Raw genomic sequence first — 21,698 nt, 5'->3', positions numbered from 1 at the left:
TTATAGGTGCGCACAACGTTCAAATTAAAAATAACTTAAATTAAACTAAACTAAACCAAACTATGCATAACAAAAATAATAATAAAAAAAAGAAGAAGAATCGATACGAGGCAAATTACAAGGTACTATTCAAATTTTGTGCAAAATTTAATTTATAAGAGGCATTTATATTGCGCTTAAATTTATTATAGGGATCATGGAAAATGTCAAAATTGTCTGAGCTCCCGCACAAAGAGTTATATTCACTGCAAATTCGTGCCATAGGCGAGCATAAACTAAAAAGAAAAACGATTCTTTACAATATACCCTGATTTATATGGGCAAACAGCAAACACTCTTCAAAGTAAAATTCACAAAATTATGTTACCTACTTCGAAAGGGATAATGGTACTATTATTTTAATTGATTTCCATATTACTACGTACCTGGAACGCGACTGCTATTACTTCGCTTCAGTCAACGGGTTAATCTACATTACTCTATGGTATGACACTTGACAGCTTGACAGTTAATGGATGGCTATTTCGTGGTGTTGTTTATCAATTTTATAATTCCAAGTTTTCTACTGAACACGAAGTAATTGAATAAAATTACTTTTATTTTCTCATTTTATCTATTCGCGCGTGAAGAAAACCAAACACCAAAATGGGGAAACGACAGCATCAAAAGGATAAAATGCAAGTTTTACTTCAACTTTCTTTCAATGATATTTTTACCTAATGTTCTGTATATTGTAACTATTTTGCTATATTATAGGTACTTAACGTACACGGAGTGGACTACACTGTACGGTGGCAAGAGATCAGGCACCAGTAAGGAAGAGGACACTACATTTAAACGGCTACCATTTGATCACTGCTGTTTATGTCTTCAGCCCTTTGACGATCCATATTGCGACGCAGACGGCAACGTATTCGAGTTGCAAGCTATCTTAGAGTTCGTCAAAAAGTTCAAAGTGAATCCAGTTACTGGGAAAGTGAGTAAAATGATGAGTTCTCAGAACAACAATAGTCACAAAGTTTTGAGCAAAGTTCCTTCGATTTCCCTTCTAATTAACAGTCTTATGAACACTTATTCCAGATAAAGACGCTTCTAAAACGTATACGCATGTAATTAGGGAATTATTTTTTCAGAAACTTGACGTCAAATCTCTAACAAAACTGAACTTCTTCAAAAATGCTGAAGAAGACTACCATTGCCCCGTTCTATTCAAGCCATTCACAAAAAACTCGTACATTGTTGCCATCAAAACCAGCGGCAATGTGTACTCCAATGAGGCCGTTGAACAGCTCAACATTAAAGGGAAAAACTGGAAAGACCTCATCAATGACACACCATTTGCTAGAAGTGATATCATTACTATACAGGACCCTAACAACTTGGGGAAGTTCAATATCTCTTTGTTTCATCACATTAAGAATAATTTGAAAGTTGAGACTGAAGGTATGTATTATATATGTATTTTTTTAGTAGTAAGTAGATTTCAATTCATCATTCTAAAACCTGTAACTGGTTTGTCTATGTAGTTGTTGAATGCTCTACAATAACTGCCTCTGATGCACTAATGCAATATTTGCTTTTCTCATCATGCAGCCAGAAACTGCAGCTTTTACCTCATCATACTGTCAGTACTCACTTGGTTCTTGTTCTCAATTTCTAGAGGAAATAGCCATGAGAAAGGATCCACATGCAAGACTCAAAACTGTGTCAGCTGAAACAAAAGATATTCTACAAGAACTGGAGAAAGAGTACAAAGCACCAGAAAAGAAAGAAGTAAAAAAAGAGGTATGTGCAATTTTCTATATGTATGTAAAATCTCCGTAGTAAATAAAAATTTCTACAGATTAAATAACTCTTTATATAAGGCATTTAGTGGCTGATACATGAACATGTGATTCTGCTCATTATTACAAACAACTTTCCCAAAGAAACTTTTTTTTGCACTCATTAGTTTCACCCAATTAGTGGGAACACACTAAAGATCGAGAGGTGTGGAAAACAAATGGGGAGGCTTTTATGCTGCAGTGGGACAATGCAGGCTAAATTCATCATTCATTTCATCATAATAACTTAACTGCTGTTTTAAACTTTGAACTTTGCCCTAATTTTCAGACTTTGTTTTGATGTTAGGCTAAAGCCTGTAGTGCGGCTACACCTACATACATTTACCAAGTAACAACTAGGTGTAGCCATCCATATGCAGCTAACCTTAGTTGAACTTTCTTCATATCTACAGTAATAACTGAAGTAAAAATATATGATGGTGTAGCTAAAAATGTATGATTTATTTCTATAAAAGGTAGCAGACAAGTTCAATGCGGCCCACTACTCAACGGGCATGGTGGCAGCCAGTTTCACATCGACAGCCATGATGCCGGAGACAGTCCACGAAGCAGCCATTATCTGTGAGGATGACGTCAAATATGATATGGTTAAGAAAAAAGGTTGGTTACTGTTTCCTTTTTAGAGTAAATATTAAGTCTGTTTTATGGTGGTAAAAGTTTGGTATCTTATCATAAAACGGCAAGTACCTAATCCAACTTATTTTAAAATATAGTCTTAAAATGTACTGGATTTCGTACTAGTTTTAATGATCAGCTTGTTAATGGATTAAACCTGGTACTTTAAGGACCATATTTTGTAATAAAATGGTCATTTTTTTAAAGCTTTGTTAATATGTACTATGTACTAAGTAGGTACTTAAAATAACTTTTTCTATATAAACATTTTTAGATATATGATACATACGCTCATTGCGTATTATTATGCGTATCAGTATTTTTTTTTATTGCACTGTTTCATCAAAATCCTACCTAATAAATATAGAACTATGTAACGGGGATATTCCCCGTGTATAAGGAGATAAAACGAAACCCACAATACCAAAATAATAACAAATGTTTATTAACTAGTCTTTACACATACATAAATAGTTGAAAGATTATTGTTACTTTAATAGTCGTGCTTCTAATGCCGAGTTGCAATTAGCGAGCTAATAAAATCCAATGTCCACAGCGCCAACTTTACTCATGTTGCACTTTGGACATTTACTCCTGACTACACCGGTTTCACCACAACCGTAGCAAGTAATTTTGTGCCCAGGCGTCGGCTTAGAGGCAGCTGGAGTTGCCGTAGCATTTGTCGATGCAGTCTTATCCTTGCCTTGCCTTGCGGTTTTCTTACGACACTCCCGTTCGTTGTGGCCATAAGCACGGCAGAAGGTACATCTGAGTCGTCTCCCTGCTGACGATGAAGAAATATTGCTCGACATTGATCGTGCGGCGGCAGTCTCTTCGAGTTGACGTACCTTCGACAAAAATTCTTCAAACGTCGCAATGGAATCTCTTGGTATTCTGTCTCTAATACTTTTATGCAAAGAAGTATACAAGAGATCCAGGCCTTGGGATGGAGTGAGCGAAGGTTTGGGCAACTCTGCCATAAGTGCAAGTTTCTTGGCAACAAACAATTCCGTACCCACAGGACTCTGTTGCTTATCGCAGACAATTTCGTCATATACCAGATAAGCTGGTCTCTTCGGTGCAAACGTTGACCTTATCAAGGACACGGCTTCCTGCCAGCTCGTAATTGTGTCTTTCACGCCTAACCACCAGATAGATGCCTCTCCAATCAGTAGCAATGTAAGGCCTTCAATGGCGTTGTCATTGCTTATTGCCTCGATCTTCTTGTATGTACTGATGGTTGATAAGAATGCTTCAACCACTGCAGTATTCCGAGATCCATCGAAGCGAGCAGTGCATGACGCAAAGCTACCAGATTTTTGTAGGACCTGATCATTTCGGCTGGCCAAGACCCCTAAAAGGTCGCGAAACTGGTAGTCAGAGAAGCTAACGTTTGCCATTTTGCTACCTAACTTCCTACGACTACGACTACCACTAGGCAATATTTGAAATAGGTCAATATGTTTAACTACTCTCAAATACTAATTACAATACTGCCTACCGCTAGGGATGCTAGCGTGAATGTAACAATCGTGAAATAATCAAAACAATAACGCTCATTAAAATAACTAAGTATACAAAAAAAATAATAGTGGGTAAATGGACCAAAACTATAATGAGACAAACAACTAATTAAACGAGTATACAAAGTTACGTGGGTATAAAAAGATATCTAAACCAGATTGCATTAAAATTAAAAACTAAAGAAGGCCACACGTTGGGATGCCAACTTGTAACGGGGAATATGTGTAAAGAGATAAAACGATAGCCACAATACAAAAGAATAACAAATTTTTATTTAAGTACTCGTCTTTACACATACCTATACGAATAGTTGAAAGAATACCGTTACTTTAATACAATTCTGGTGCTAAAGACCTAATCACGAAATAGGTTAGCTAGCTATCGCGGAGTGCCCTAGAGCGTGGTGTAATGTAATGCGTGTAATAAGGGGTGCAGGCCGCTAGCGGCGCTAACACAGCCAAACAATACACGCCGCCAGTCCAAGTCCAGCAAGAGGCGAGGCACTCCTGACCGACCTAGGTCGATACGAAGAGTACTCGGAGCGTGCCGAACGTGAACTGCCGTTGCTGGTGACTGCGCGGTGTTTTATAGGCGACCACGGCCACGGCGGGGATGCGGTGAGCGGGCAGGCGGGGGGGACTCGGTGCGCGGGAGGGGCGCCGGCGCGTTGCTTCCTTTGTCGCGTTACAACTACTAATTATAAATGTTTACTTGTATCTCTGTCCTCAGGATATGTCAGACTGGTGACAAACTTGGGGCCTTTGAATTTCGAGTTGTACTGCGACTTGACGCCGAAAGCGTGTGACAACTTCATAAGGCACTGCAATAATGGATACTACAATGGAACCAAGTTCCATAGATCTATTAGGAATTTTATGGTAAGAGAGACATTATTTATGAACATCTTGTATTTTTTTTTACCAATATCCTGACCCAGGGATTTTGATTTGGATCCCATAGAGTTATCACATAGGTCCATAGAATGAACAAAGAGGGACTTTAGACTGTCAAAAAAAGTCATGGAATATCAAAGTAACTACTTGGACAAAATACTTCTGTAGAAAATAATAATTTATTAAATAGAAACATATTAAAATAAAATCAAGGCATATCCTGACTTTTAAAAGATACATCAGTTTTGATTGAATGAATAAGTATTTAAACTATAATTTCAGATTGTATCTGAAAACTATAATTTCAGATACAAGGAGGCGATCCAACTGGCACAGGACTGGGTGGTGAATCAGTGTGGAAGAAACCATTTGAAGATGAAGTCAAACCGAACTTGCATCACACTGGCAGAGGCGTGCTGTCTATGGCTAACTCTGGACCTAATACTAACGGATCACAGTTGTTAGTATATTTTTATTTTTAACACACTTTTTTAGTATCGAAATCGGCCGAGTTACTGGGTTGAGGAGGTCAGATAGGCAGATGTTTAGACTGGAAGCCGAAACCACTACTACAACACTGTTACCCTACCTCACACAGAGATAAAAATACATCAACTAGGCTGTTAGTTACAGGCTCTGCTGAACTCCTTTTCAAAGTTGATTGGCCTTATGTGCCCTGTAGGTAAATTTTGCCGATTCAAATTCCTCAATGTCATTATACTAAAATAAATTAATCATCATTTATTTCAGCTTCATCACCTTCCGATCATGCAAGCAACTGGACGGCAAGCACACGATATTCGGCAAGCTGGTCGGCGGTATGGACACGCTGACCGCTATGGAACAAATAGAAGTGGATAACAAGGACAGACCCATACAGGACATTGTTATTGACGTGGCTCAAGTGTTTGTGGATCCTTTCGCTGAAGCTGAAGAACAGGTAGGCCTTTTGAAGTTGTATTTATAAAGTTACTAGCTTTCATCAGCGGTTTCACCCGTTTCCTGAGGGAACTACTTCCTTCATCCAGAATAGTAGCCTATTTGTAATAATTTGATGTATAAGCCATATTACTACCAAGTTTCATCTAAATCTATTCCTTAGTTTTTGCGTGAGAGTCAAAACATAAAAACTTTTGCGTTTCTTATATTCGTGCTTTTTATCCGTTTCAGCTTGTCAAAGACAGAGCAGAAGAACTAAAAAGAAAAGCAGAAACAGAAGATTCACAGATCAGGCCGAAAAAGGCGAAACAACCGCTAAAAGTATTCAGGGATGGAGTGGGGAAATATCTTAATTTGCAAGAGGTTGCCCCCCCTGCTACCACTAGCAAAACCGCTAAGACACAAGAAGTTCCCGCCAAAAAAGTAAAAAAGGACGGAAAATTTGGCTTTGGTGGTTTCGACAATTGGTGAATGAAGAAAAAAATAATTTTAGGCTTATTTGTATAAAATTAAAAACAATAAAATAACATACAATACTATATCATTAAGTTTTATTTATTCCTCCTAAAATACTGACAACTTTTAAATAAATTCATAACAATTCTTTTACCATTACACATTTTTCATTTATAATATAAATTCATCAATTAAGTACTATAAAATGTTTTTAATATTAATTAAATTATTTAAATACCCAATGTATTTATCTTTATATTAGTTAACAAACACAATACTAATAAGGTGCAATTATTTTGTATTGTATATTTATTTACCCCTTAAATCTTTTAAATATAATAATATATGAGTATAACAAGGTAACATAAAGCAGCTTCTTATGTTCAAAGCTATAATGTTATGTATTTAATAGATTTCAAATGCATTTGTGAAACAAAACACTAGTGTGCTAGAGCTGTCCTTGTAAATATTTATGTAAATAGATAAATACAATATTTTGTGATGATGATATTAAACAAAGGATTTTGCAGAATGCTTTCCAATATGTACTTCAAACTTAACAGCAGGTTTGATGTCCTTCCAGCTAAGATCAGTTGAGACAGCCTCTTCAATATTTTAATGTTTAACTTTCATGAACTTGGTATTCACTCACAATGTCATATCATAATATCATATGTCAACAGTAGAGGTTTGAGAGAAAGCTTAAAAAGTTTTTATCACTAAAAAATAAACATTGATTAGTTAACATAATAACAATTTTCAGTTTTTTTTTAAAGCTATGCATAGTTTAAAAAATAGCACAGGACAAGCAATAATTTTGCATAGGTATTGAAATAGCTCTACATCTTGTACAATGAAGATTTGGGAAAAATTACATTGAAAAAGGTACTCCTTACCCATAGATATAATATTACTAAACAAGATTGCGCACGCTCAAAATATATATTTACGAAAATGAACTCTATTCTAACGCAATAAGGTACTAAATTGGTTGCAAATCCGAGCCGAGAGGGATAGTTCGAACGGAGGCTGTTTGTCTCTTTCTAACACCTTGCCAGCATAAAAAAATATTGTGATCAAAAGTCATAGATATAATATTACTAAACAAGATTGCGCACGCTCAAAACATATATTTACGAAAATGAACTCTATTCTTACGCAATAAGGTACTAAATTGGTTGCATAATACACAGAGGCAAATCCGAGCCGAGTGGGATAGTTCGAACGGAGGCTGTTTGTCTCTTTCTAACACCTTGCCAGCATAAAAAAATGTTGTGATCAAAAGTTTTGTCTTCCCAAAAAAACAATTGAATCATTTATATTTTTATCTTATTTTAACAATTGTAAGTCAACAAATTAATAACAATCGCATTAATTTATTCGTATTTATTATTAAAACATAAACAACATAAATTTTTATTTTGCTTTTTTTTTATTTTCTAGCGGTAACCCTGAACATTCTTGGCGCGTAATCAGCATTTAAAATTTTGTTTATATTTTTTTGTATTAAATCAATTTAAACTATTAAAATGGTGAAAAAGTGTTGCGTTTCTACTTGCAAAAGTGAATCCTATGGTGGTTGCAATATATCGTTCCACAGGTTAGCTAATAATAACATTTTCGTAAACCAAACAACTAGGGTGCCTATGAATTCTTGTAACGAGTCAAAATATGGGTGATGGATTTTAAAACTGTTGTACTATTGTTATAGCTTCCCAAAAAATGAAGAAAGGCGACATAAATGGCTCAGCATTCTATATATGAAGTAGAAATACAAAAAAAACAGTCTTCACTTCGAATCTTCCTGCTTTTATACTGCTAATTTCCTCTAATTATTAAAAGCCTTTATTAGTATCTTAAGGTCACAAACTGCGTAAGTTAAAACTTCAATACTAATCTGTGTTTAATGATCTTAGCAAATTCGGATTTGTCTCACATAGCTTAATCTCATAGTCACCCTATTAGAAAGGGACAGACAGCCTCCGTACTAACTGTTTCACTCGGCTCGTTTTTTGGGTTTATATGCGCAGTCCTGTTTACTAATATTATGTCTATGTCAAAAGTTTTGTCTTCCCAAAAAACAATTGAATCACATAAAATTTGTATCTTATTTTAACAATTGTAAGTCAACAAATTAATAACAATCGCATTAATTTATTCGTATTTATTATTAAAAAATAAACAACATAATTTTTTATTTTGCTTTTTTTTATTTTCTAGCGGTAACCCTGAACATTCTTGGCGCGATTACAGCATTTAAAATTTTGTTCATATTTTTTGTATTAAATCAATTTAAACTACTTAAATGGTGAAAAAGTGTTGCGTTTATACTTGTAAAAGTGAATCCTATGGTGGTTGCAATATATCGTTCCACAGGTTAGCTAATAATAACATTTTCGTAAACCAAACAACTAGGGTGCCCATGAATTCTTGTAATGAGTGAAAATATGGGTGATGGATTTTAAAACTGTTGTACTATTGTTATAGCTTCCCAAAAAATGAAGAAAGGCGACATAAATGGCTCAACAGTCTATATATGAAGTAGAAATAAAAAAAAAAACTTCCTGCTTTTATACTGCTAATTCCCGCTAATTATAATTAGCGGGGACCTTAAGACACTTATAAAGGCTTTTAATTATTAGTCACAAACTGCGTAAGTTAAAACTTCAATACCAATCTGCGTTTAATAATCTTAGCAAATTCGGATTTGTCTCACATAGCTTAATCTCATAGTCACCCTATTAGAAAGGGACAGACAGCCTCTGTACTAACTGTTTCACTCGGCTCGTTTTTTGGGTTTATATGCGCAGTCCTGTTTACTAATATTATGTCTATGTCCTTACCTAACTCTGGCCTAATTTTTTTTTTTATATCAAGGGGTGTGCATCCTAAAATGCCTCTAGTGCTTCAAAATTTAAGATAAGATAGAGAATTAGTTATAATAAATCACAATTTCAAATAAAAACCCATATAATTAATAAGATTAAATTAAAAACTATATCATAGCATTCAGACATAAAGATAGTCTAGTCATTAAAGTTAAGGCGCTCTCATAATCAATCATTCATGTCAAATGATTTAATGCCACCATGGTCAAAACATATCCCAAACAATTTATTGATCAAATCTTGACTATGTAACATAAGATTGTTTGACTCATTTCCAGAGATCAGAATAGATAGATAGAATTTTCCTATAACTGTCAGGAAATTAAATATATTAAAACTTCTGTATATGAGAATTTACTTGATTCCTTTGAGTTCAAGTAAATATTTTGTATCTACTCCAATACCTGGTCATGTTTTTATTTAGTTGTAGTTGGTGCGTCGCCTAGCAGTCCTCTGCTTGTCAAACCTCATTTCCATCTCTTCTAAGACTTTGGGAGTGTATCTCACAACCAGTTTCACAGAACCAACAGCTTGCTTCAGTAATTCTACAGCCTTTTCATGGTTTTCACCCTCTACTGACACTCCATTGACTGATAATAACTGATCGCCTCTTTTCAGACCGCCATGGCGATCAGCAACGCCGCCAGGAATTATACGCGATATGTAAATGGGGGAGTTCTGTTCTTTTCCACCCATAACGTTGAAGCCTAGACCTTCTTCTGTCTTTGGTAGTTCGACAACCCTTGGATGTGCATGACCTTCAGCAGCTGCAAATGCGGCCACTGTGGCCTTGGCCGTAGCAGAGGCTCTGATGTCCGCTGACCCTTGGATATCAACGGTCTCGTAAACGTGCTCATACACCTCACGAACAGCGTTTAAGAAATCACTTTGAAGCACTTTCTGCAGCGCTGCTAGCTTTGTAGCAGGAACTTCACCACTTTGTTGAAGTTTTTCGAGCAATTCGATGGCTCGTTTTATGTCTCTGGCTAAGGTTAACTGCTCCCCTGTACTACTCATGTTGTGTGAATTAATTTTCTTAGTAAATAGAAGGGAAGTAAGACAAATTGGGCGTATTATAAACACGAAAGCAGCTGCGATGAATCGATACAGCAAGTACTTTGCGTTCTGAAACTATAAGTTTTGGAACTAACTTATCACGACTTAACGACGTTGAATAATTAGTTTCAGCCTACAAGTACCTTATAAAATGTGAAACTGATTAAAACTATGACTACTCTTATTTGATTGTTTATAAGACGCATTTCACAATAAAAAAAAATTGAGCATGCAGGAATATTCTGAGAATTAACTATCAGAACCTGAATTCAGAACGTTCTCAAATTTTGACATTTCTTGTCTGGTTTTCTGAAGTTGGTAAACGTGATTTCGTTCTTAAACTTGAACCATTTAGAAGTTAGTTTTTTGAAACTTGGAATATGCAAGAATACGTTTTTTTTATCCTACTTTACAATAAATAAATGCAAATTTTCATGGATATGGAAGATCAGCTTTGTATTTTGTAGTTATATCTTCTTTCTTCTGAATATTTTAATTTTAGTTTCGTTTAAAAGTATCACGTGGTGAAATGTTTTGACAAGTTTTCAGTTACGCCAACATTTTGCAAAAAAATGCTAAATATCTAAATTGCCATAATTGGGCTGTAATTTTCAACTTTGATTTGCAGTATTATTATAGTATTTTGCACGTATTAACTAAGTGTAACTTAAAGCACAGTGTAACGTAAAGACTAAAGTGTAAGTGAGTGACAAGACTTTGTATTTGCGGAAAGAAACAATGGATGATTTAGGTGAGTTTAGTCTTATCATAACCTGTTTGGGTTGCTGTGTATGATATGACGTGTTCTGCTAAAATAACTCGTTAATTTGCATATTGACTCCTTGCCGGACCTTCTAGTCTTATCCATAAGTCTGGAACTACGTGTAGCTGCTTACTAATATGTACCCATTCTGTATTTTGTTTGTTAACTTTCATGTAAATTATTTCAATATTTTGTTTGTTTTACAAAAACATATGGATTCAGTGATTCAGAGTTCTGATCCGGGATGATTGTACAATTCTTTGTAAGAGCCACAAAAGAGGAATTTGTTGCATCTTCTTTGTGTCTATGTATGACAAGCATTTTATTTACATTTGCTTATCTATGAATATTTACAAAAGATAAACACTGTATGACATATAATTATGTCAGTGACCTGTTGAAGAATGGAACTTGATAATTTTACTTTTGTAAATCTTTTTCAACTTATGAATGGCAAACAAAATGAATGAAAACAGGTAAACTATCACCAGGAAAATGATATATGTGATTAATTATTAAATTAGACCCAATTAATATTTATTAGCAAAGGGTTAAATGCCTGAAGCAATTAGTAGAATCAAAATATTTATAAAGATAATTATAAAAAAGATCAAACCAGTAACATTTGGGGTAACTTTTTATATTCTAGTAGCTTCCACCAGCTGTCTCACCTGGTCCCTTGCAATACTACTTCCTATATCTGTATAAAAAGAGCCTGTAAGATATTCTAATGTGTAACCTCTATTGCTGCCAAGTTGTATCAAAATCTTTTCTCTCATAGAAGTGACAAACAGACATTCAGTTTGATGATTCTTAAAATGTGATTAATGCGTAGCAACGTGAACAATCATCAAATGTTCCCTCCCCCTGTGAGTTAGCAGCGGTGAGGGAGTGTCAGACTCTTACTGACTAAAAACCGTCATGTTCTGTTCACCAGGGCTGCGCTAACTCTTTCGCTAATTTAAGTAAGGCTGAAAAAGAGCCTTAGGTATATTTGAATAAGTTTATTCAGGTAGTTTTCCTTTAGTGATTGATAAGTATGACATACCATGTCTTGTAAGTGTTACCACCGAATGGAATGACTCATCAATCAAATAACTATGTAGCCATTCATATTTATTTTGGTACACACCTACTTAATTAACGTGACCTCTTTATGAAAAGTCTTATTTAACTTTACCTCATTGTAAATAGAAGTTGCGACTGTGTCACTTTGAATAGAGCATTGATTTAAATCAATCCCTAACATCTATGCATGAGATGACTTTGTTCCCCTCGTAGACCCGCAGGCTTTATTTAAATGTTATTTATTATAAAATGATGGGAAAAAAATAAATCGAGCCTTTGAATTCTATATCTGCGCTGCATATTTTTCCTAACATTTTATGTCATGGATTTCTGCAAAGTAACACCTGATTCCATAACTTATACATATAATTTATTATTTGAACCATTTTATTCAGGTTAATTATTTTTTACCTTGATGATATGATGATTCCAACAGCCCGCAAATGTTCAATTGACGATGGCCAATTAATAAGTTACATATCATCTTCAAGGGAAGCAGGAAACTGGTCTATAGGAATGTGGCGCCAAAGGCGAGTTTGCCTAAGTAATAAAATATTTTCAATTTACCATAATAGTATGAATTCCGTAATAAAATGAGGATCTTTATTATAACATCCGATTATGAGTTCCTTGACATCATCTAAACGCAAATACCATGAAATTAAAGTTATGCGAAATTACCATTAATTTTATGGGGGCCTTGTTTATACAATCGTGAGACTTGTATTTCTTACGACGACTGTTTGCTACTTATATCCTTAACTAAAGATTATTAGATTATTTTTAATCAATTTTTTTGCGGCCCATCGATCCCTCAGTTGCATTTCTACTGAACTGAGCCCTAACAATTATCCCGGAATTTTCCCAGTCATTTGCGTTAAAGTGTCATCCGATGTTCCTAATGTAGCGCTCAATACGAATAAGACAATAAGATATTCATTCCAAGCTGATTATAAGCCTAGCTACATTCCTTATGAGTCAGTTAAAAAACTGAATGTCGACCAGCATTCCTTACATTGCACAAGTTTAGCACGTTTTCATAAACCCACGTGTTACGATAGAGCAAACACTAACTCACCTATAGTTGGCTACATTTACTGCACATAATGGCTTTTATAAGATTGCTAGGCGGGGACGACAACCGGTCATTAATCACCTCGGAGCGATGGGGAGTCATGAAGGGTTATTTCTGAAGCCATTAACGGGTTAACCTAACTATCTGACTTATTATTTTCTTATCAAAAAGGTGGGACTTGGAAAAACTTAGTATTCTGTTAAATCTACGTAGCTATATTAATGACAAAAGTCCTTTAATAAGGTAATATAAATGGTAGGTGTAATGCTGATGACTAATGGCTCTGTAAAACTTGCCTTTGAGAAGATGATTAAAAGAAGTTCACATAATCCCTGTACGAATAACAAGACTATTAACGAACAACAGATGCGATCACTTTTATCAATAGCAATTGCAGACATGCACAAGAAAGAGGCCGACAAATCGCATGAGAAAGTTCTCGATACCATACTCAACTTTATCGCACATTATTTTTAGAATAGGCCGATGCAGAATGCTCCCACTGTCTAGAAGATTAAACATATTGCAGCAGTCCATCACTATTACTTATATTATCATACCACACAATATGGCGCGCAATTTCCCATTAAAAACCAATCAACGTTAAGTGGTTCAGCCGTATCTTAACAAGCTATGATGTACGTTAATTCCTTCATAGCCCATACCTACACGTATATTCTAAAAATATAGCTGTAGGGATTAATCAGACACTCGAGAAGTATCCCAGGCAGGGAATGCAAGAAATCTGTTACATGTCAGTGTGGAATGTCCATGTGAACTGACAGTCCGATAAATCGGATTCTTGAGTTGAAATCGAGATAAATGTTTGTAGAGTTGTGACGGAAATAATCGATTAATTAGATGACTTACTGAGATCTGTTTACGTATCGTTTTTTTGAGTGCTAACAGGAATTTAAAGAATTTTTATTTTCATATGTTCTATCGCGAGAGAAGTTTCTCATAGGATAAATCAATTTAGCAATAAGGATGTTCTTGTAGGAGAAAATAGAGTTTTGTACCGTTTATTTCTTAGGCAGACTGCTGTGGTGACTTCTGTGGACATAACAATGGAATAAAAAGAGGTGTAACAAAAAATAACGGTAGTAGAGCCCTACTAAGGAATAAGAAAGTTTAATTAATTGTGACTACCCATTAAACTGTTAACTTTCATTTCTAATTTGGCTTTGAACACTATCCTAATATATCACCTGAGAGTTTAGACTTTTAAAAGGCCTTCGACAAACTACACAACATCAACACTTTTCATAAAAAATGCGTTGTCATTACCATAGGTATCACATTTCACACGCACTTACGAGATACCACGGCTAATGTGCTTCGTTCCCGTCCGTAATTAATTTAATTAGAAGCCATGCACTGGGGAATGTTGTAATGGCGACACACCTATCTCGTGGGATTGGTACACACGTAACTTTGGTAGGATCGATAGAGTAGACTAATGGAATGGTGCTTAAAGGAAGACGTGACTTCAAATTCAGTGACGTGACGGCACAGAGCTTGGAAGACTCGCTAGCACTAGTGGTGTACGATGTGGGTTCTCTAGAATATGAACAATACTCTAGCCACGATTACACTGGATAGTTTTTGAAATTCAAGCTTTCGATTCTAAATTCTTCGATGGTTCAAATTGGGCAGTGTTATTTTTGTCATCCTTAATTCTAGCAAAGGTGTGCTGATTTTGTTGTCAAATAGCGTCAAGTTTCATGGAAAGGTCGTGATTCTAAATTACATCACGTTTTATACAATGAACAAGTGATCTCAGAGGCCTTGAAAACCATATGATCTCAGTATTACCGGGAAAATACAACTTCAGCCTTGAACTGCTGATAAACTATAGCGATTGCCAATTTCAGGTTAATACCATTAGTTTTCCTTGTCTGGCCCAGATTATATTGGTCATAATGTCTGTGGATAAGGCTGTAAAGTATATAGTTTAGTGACGTCACCCCATCGTCAGTGACTCCGATGAGTTGCGTGTTACGCGTTCCCGACATCTGTCAGTCGCACGCGTGTACCCAGCCCTATCAGTACTGGTTGGAAAAACTTCTACGGGCTTATTTAAATTTTTGATAGTTTTCGATTTTTTGGTCTTGTAGTTTTTGGGCTTCCTCTTTTGAATTGTTCGTTCGGATATGATTCCCACTTGAAGTAGAAGTTGATGTTTATAGATGTTAAAGTAGTGTTTAAAAATATATATCAGCTTATGTGAACATTTTCACATTCTGTAAAGTACGAAGAATCTTAGGTAAAGTGTATCTTCTGAATGTTTATGTGATGTGAACTTTCATTAATGTTTCTTACGCACTATTTTAAAATAAATACCCTTGGCAGTTAGAACGATTGTTCTTGGCGTGGTTTCAAACTTTAATCGAGTTTAGGGACCGTACCTAAGTTCAAGACCTATCAAGGTCTGATCTGTCGTAACTAATGTAAAAATATATAGAAACGTGAGTAATAAACTGATGCTAAAATATGCTGTTGGTTTAACGGTGCATAAATATTTGAATAATGGGGAATAACAATAAGTCTTTAACAGCTTCGGAGGCTATAAACTAAGATATTGAAGACTCTGTAAATAGTGCAGGTAATTCTTTGCATGTACGATAGTTTGCTACACAAGTGGGTTGAGTTAGCACCGTGCTAGTGCCGCTCAAATATTGACTTCCTTATTAGAGGCAGCCAGGGAACAATAGAACAGTTTACTCGTAAAATGGACAAGTTGTAAAATGCATTCCGCTGTACAAACTTTCTTTTTCCTAAGTGCTTCGGTTTGCGTAAAACCAACAGTTTGTGGACTGTCATCTAACTTTGCCTACATGAACAATATTTGATCGTAACTTGCAATATTTGATTATTAAATTATGGGCATGTTAAAGTTAATTAACACAGTTTTAAACTCCTATTAAACTTTATGGATCTTTCTATTCAAACGGATCAAAGACATAGTTGCAATGTCTAATGACAATCGTAAACTTATAGTAAAATGTGAAGGAATAGAATGAGGAGCCGGAAGTCTTAAGTCAAGAGACTCGGGCGCATCGTATTGCTGCCGGATGCGGCTTGGGTGCGGTAAAATTTGGCGGGAACGAAGCACGAAATTAGATTTTTTCTCGCCATAGAATCCGTGATTGATCGTCGTCTCCCTGAGTTGCTGACAACTCTACCTCCAAACTGAGAGCCACTGGAATTTCCTTGAGACCAATTGCTTTATTATATTTAGATTCAGTCGTAAACACGCTATCGGTTCTTTTGATGTAGCTGAGAGTCCTAGGTGAATATGTCACATCCTTGCAAGTAGCCCAAGCTTCAAAAGACTTATCCCAGAAACGTACAATGACAGCTTAGCGATTTCTGGTCATGTCTTGGTGTGTTATCTTAAAATAGTTTATCGTGCGTTTTATGACTTGTTCAATAATTTCACTTACTTCAGAAGCCGGAACAATCGCTTCGATTTTGACAAATGCATTGATTTGTTGCCGTCCCCGCGTATAAATAATACTGGAAGTGTAGCCGGTGTGGCTGCGCGCGCGCCGGCACCGGCATCACCACGCGACAGTTGTGACCGCGCCGCGTTGACGAATACTCTACTGCGAGCACCGCGACCTCGCCCCCGTGACATTGTCTTATCACTTATCGTTACGTTATCGATAACAAAAGTAAAATCGATGATATGACGATCAATACGACTCAACTATACTGATAGCGTTCAGTCGCGTCCCGTCCTTGTGATAGCCCAATCTCGTGCGTGCATAAATTATTTATTAATTGTTTACATGCCCTGTGTAGTAATTGCAAGTGTTTTGCATTTCCTTGCGTGGGACTGCATTTACGCCGATAGTGCGTAGGCTGTGATTATGGTGCGCTGACGCCGGTGTTGTTCCTGTGGGTGTTTAATTCTCTAAGACAGCTGTGATTGGCCGAAGATGGATCGAACAATGTATGGCAAGGTGCTGCCAGGCACTTACTATCCGTTCCGCTGCGCTATGAAGGAGAACGGAATATCGCCCGGCTGTGAGTATAAAATCAATATTAAATCGGTTTTATTGCGTAAAAAATTGTGTAACGGATATTTATCAGTGTCTATCATTCTGTTGTGTTTATTTACTGTAATTGCGAGTGTGGCTACAGCTGTGTGTTGGTAACTTTATAATTACGTCCACACTATCATTTGCCGGTGTTAGTGTTTATTTTCTCATGTGTTCCTCGAGTGCATCCATGTCGAACCGTGAGGCTCTCAACGTGTGTTTATTTACTACGGTGCGTGAACCGTACAGCTGTACATTTCTCTTTTGTAATTCAAGTGATGTTTGCCAGTGTGCTATTTTCGGAGTGTTTAGTTGTGCTTCTAACGGCTTGATGCGTCAACACGTTTGTATATTTCTATGATTAGCACCCACAATTGTCTTAACTGAAACGTATGGTCGTTTAAATGATCTAACTCGATTAATATTATAAGCTGTGAAGTATATAAAGTGTTGGTACTTGTAGTGAAGTCATTCTTGTTTGTAGTCAGGTTAATTTGGTTTCATTAGCATTAATAGTTAATTTTTCAATAACTCAATAAAGTTCGAAAAATGTCATCCTGTATACACGCGGAGCGTAGCACAAAAAAAACTTGTCACCACATCTGCAAAAAATTTCTACGGCACAAGAACGAGTGCATATATAATACCTCGATTAATCAATTCTTTACCTACTGATACTCGTGATGCCATAACAAAAAATAACATAAAATATAAATTAAGAACACACTTCTTCTCAAATCTGTAACAGAACACTGTCGAATGTATTCTAAGTAGTGGGTACTTAGAAAATATTCGGCAGTGTTGATTAATTGTTTGTGTTTGTTATAAAATGTGTAACGTAACGTTTACCTATGTATAATTTATTGTGTGAGACGAATAGAATTGTGAAGTATCACATACAAACCTGAGAGGTTTAAGTGATGCTGAATCAGTGAAAAAAAAATGTAAACATTATTTTTGATAATTAAATAAAAAAAAAAAAAAAGTTGACGGGTTTGCGGTTTTGTTCCGTTCTTTTATGACGGTTGTAGCTATTCCTGGAAGACCCCGTGGGTGGTGACCAAACGGACTTCTGCCGCCTCATCATCAGCTTTATTGTGTATTTTAGAAGATATTTTGCTCTAAACATTTAGTGTTACGTTATTGGTTGTCAACACTTAATACGTATATCACGTTCACATTCAATGCAGTTTGCTTAAGCACCTAGATATAATAAGGCTACTTGTATTATAAGTAGTCGTGCTATTCAGTCTATATTATGTTCAGAATTTGTGTTGAAGCCATTCTAAGTTATCATTGTGCCAAGCCCAAGTCCGTTTAGCGTTTTGCTGCTAAATGTTGTATTTCATCAGTAAATGGAATGTGGTATAGTGACATTGTAAGGTCGCGTTATGTGCGAAAATGTTCCATATTGGATTATATTGTTAGAGGTCCGATAGAGGTTGTGTGAGTTAGTAGGTAATTGGAAAGGTTATCAAAATAATACAAAATTGTGGATACTATTCTGAGGACAATATATTCAATTAAGAAGTGTTTACTGTATCAGGATATTCGAAGGAGGTGATCATAACTAACATTCCCCTACTGATTTTAATGGCTTGTTATATGGTGGGCTCTCCCATCCCATTGATTAATTAATCTCCCTTCGTGGAGGGCAGGAATGTTCCATATAAAACTATTTGTCGTTCTTCTTTGATATTCAATTCTAAATCTTCTTTTATAGCAGTTGCATCACTTATTTTTATTTATTCACAAAATGCTGTTGCAACGTGAATTTTAATTCTTGATTTTTATCGTAAATTATCTTGGAATAGAGCTTATTTAATTACTTGATGTGAAATTATTGATAGCTTGGATTTACCTACTTCTCGTTGTAAAAACGTTATCTTACATTCAATGTTTTTGTATTTTATTTTTGTAGCTAGCAAATCGCGTGTAGTGTAACAAATTCAGTATTTTAATGGATTTACTAATATCATGGTTAATTGAAAATCATCGATTCGAAACCGTTAACAATTAGAAATGCTGATTCATAAAAATGATTCTGCTCAACACAACATATTTTTTTGGCTTTCTTATGGCATATGTGTAAAATCTTGTTTAGGGATTTATTGAACTTTTCTTATCATTTGTCAGGCTACTTGTATGTAGGACATTATTTTGTTTATTTAGTCTTCATCGAATTAAATCACTGTTAAATCATAATTGCAATCCATGTTTACATAACTGATAAACTGTACCAATTAGGTCGGAAATATGACTTAATTATTAATCAATAGTTAATTAATTAATCCACAATATAATAATCTGATTGCTACCTAAAAATTACAAGGAAATGTTTTACGTTTACCTCTATATTTAACTAAAAGTTTTTGCTTATTTAAATGTAGATAAAATGTTCTACTTTCCTGGTGTTTATTCATAATATTTTTTAAGTTTAGACTTAACAGGCTTTGCCTTCTAACTTTGATTGTATTCTGAGGGTTCTACGTGCATGAAAATTCTGTGTCTCAAATTTAATTTACATCAACAGAGGAATAGACAAGGATCACTTTAACATTAAAGCATAAATAGATATAAAAGGATAATCGATTTAGAATTTGCGCGAACACATATTTATTGTATAAGTAATTAACGCAAGGTCACGACACTCATAAAGATTACATAAACCTGCGCGGACGCCATGTGATTTACATATGTGTGTCATGCTTGCGCGTACGCATATGTTTCTGTTATTAGCTAATAGAATACCTATCTGTTTTTATGTTATTGTAGTGGGATTACGTTATTTTTTTGTGTTTACAGTTCGCTTTTTCGATCCAAATTGCTCCAGTTATAAATCAAACTTTTATAGCCACAATTAAAAATATGAGTGTCTCAACTTTCTCCACCAAGTGTCCTTTCAATTCAACGCACAAGAATTAATAATATTAATGACACCAACCTTGGCACAGTCCCTGTTGAAATCGGAAAGATAGTTCATCTTGAGGGAAACAAGTTTTCATTGAATCGTATATGATATGACACAGTGGATAAAGTTGCCTCGACATCGACCTTTGTGAGGTCATGACATTATGTCAGTTGCGCAGATGGAAATAATTAAATACGTCGTTCCGAGTGCCACCTGGCTGCAGACTCGTGCTGTCGGTGGATTTGTGACACCGGGGGACATAGTTATCCAAAAAGTTTGACAACTAAACTATTGCCAACCTCTTTGGATGCATCACGTCAGCTTGTTTTGTGCCAATGCTTTGCAAAAATAGCGCGAAACAGTGCAAGGATGTTCGAAATTTAAAATTAATCCGATGCTCTTTTGTTTGTTTTATTAGGGCAGTGAATGTCTTCTTTATTTAAAAGTATTCTATTCCTTTTACGCCGACAATGTTGCGGTAACCCGATTATGCAACTGCCGGCCATATGTTATTTCATTGAGTCTCTAAACTCGATTGTTTATTCATAGGACGTATCTATTTCTACGTCTTTAATAGTACCAAAGACTACCCGTTGAGAATTCATTATCATTTCAATATTTATGCAAATGTCGTTCGTTTATAATCTGTCCTAAACCAGAGTCTAATTAAACCTCAATACATATCGATTGATCAGTACTATTGAATTGTCGTTCGCCTTCACTTGTTGGCTTACCTTATCATTTTAATTTATTGATTCATAAAATCATGAAACTTCTCATGTTTACTATAAACCTAAATTCAATTATAACCGGTGTAATTAAATTAAACAAATTGAAATCTGTCTTGTCAAAATAAATTCAAGGCATTGGTTGCATATTTTTAATTTCGAAGTATGTATTTAGAATTACTGTATGTTACAATATTGTCTCAGCCACGCCAAATAGCGCGTCCTCTTTGAAAACTACTCATCCAGATTTCCTTATTAGTGGCACGACAATTCACGTACACAGCCGGCCTCGCTCTGACTCAGGTGGACATGAAAGGTCAGACAAAAGAGTCCGAATATGGACTTAAAATTAAATTCATGATAGTAAATCTTACACGGGGTTATCACCTTCATGTCCTGGGACTTGCTTATTCAATATCACTTCTTGATTTATTGTAATAGCCATGATATGGGAAGACCTATGTTCGTTATTGGGTATTTTTCTTCCAATATCCTTCAAACCTTTGCTGATTTACTTATTAGTCATTCCGCTAATGACTTTCATTGTAAGTTTTTGTCCTCATTAATGTGATAGATTTTTTTATACCAATTTGGTGCAGTAAAAAGTGTACCTCATCAACCTTCTCTTGCATTTTTTGCTCTTTTGTATTCAAGGTTATTTAAGGTAATTTTCTTACTTAAGTTGTTTGTTTGATTGAAGTCAACGTTCTATAGCTCTATAGCTGCAGTTTTCTGTATTATTAGAGCTCTTATTGTGTCATTATTTCGACATGGTAATTTGGGAGCATGCAAGTCAATTATATTGGAAGTTTGTTGTTTCGAAAAAGTGTGAATCATTCTTATATTTTACTTGGTATTACCAAAGAAGGTAGTAAGAAGCTAGTGAATCATT

At 35.4% G+C, this 21,698-nt stretch overlaps 3 protein-coding genes across 4 annotated transcripts in view; 2 read left to right on the top strand and 1 right to left on the bottom strand.

Annotated features, from left to right (window-relative positions):
* Nucleotides 1-487: 487 nt before the first annotated feature.
* LOC110372737 (RING-type E3 ubiquitin-protein ligase PPIL2) lies at nt 488-6,354 on the top strand. The gene is made up of 9 exons (XM_064036375.1): nt 488-677; nt 757-976; nt 1,134-1,443; nt 1,661-1,785; nt 2,300-2,444; nt 4,713-4,861; nt 5,185-5,336; nt 5,627-5,816; nt 6,047-6,354. Exons 1-9 carry the CDS (start codon nt 646-648, stop codon nt 6,284-6,286), a joined length of 1,563 nt encoding a protein of 520 aa, XP_063892445.1. The 5' UTR covers nt 488-645; the 3' UTR covers nt 6,287-6,354.
* On the bottom strand, nt 6,350-10,304 carry LOC110372707 (protein lin-7 homolog C). The gene has a single exon (XM_049839178.2). The coding sequence runs from the start codon at nt 10,174-10,176 to the stop codon at nt 9,580-9,582; it is 597 nt and encodes a 198-aa protein (XP_049695135.1). The 5' UTR covers nt 10,177-10,304; the 3' UTR covers nt 6,350-9,579.
* A 480-nt stretch (nt 10,305-10,784) lies between these two features.
* Nucleotides 10,785-21,698, top strand: part of LOC110372705 (paxillin) — a 53,394-nt gene continuing 42,480 nt past the window's right edge. Inside the window, exon 1 of one of the 2 annotated variants that reach the window (XM_021329646.3) lies at nt 10,785-10,966. In XM_021329646.3, the coding sequence (XP_021185321.3) occupies nt 10,954-10,966 (13 nt within the window). In that variant the 5' untranslated portion in view covers nt 10,785-10,953. Of the gene's footprint in view, nt 10,967-16,864; nt 17,154-21,698 lie in introns of those variants that run through there. The other variant, XM_021329645.3, reaches the window with a different exon arrangement.

This window comes from Helicoverpa armigera, chromosome 9 (assembly GCF_030705265.1).
Source record: "Helicoverpa armigera isolate CAAS_96S chromosome 9, ASM3070526v1, whole genome shotgun sequence".
Lineage (NCBI taxonomy): Eukaryota > Metazoa > Arthropoda > Insecta > Lepidoptera > Noctuidae > Helicoverpa > Helicoverpa armigera.
This window is presented reverse-complemented; position numbering and strand designations above follow the sequence as displayed.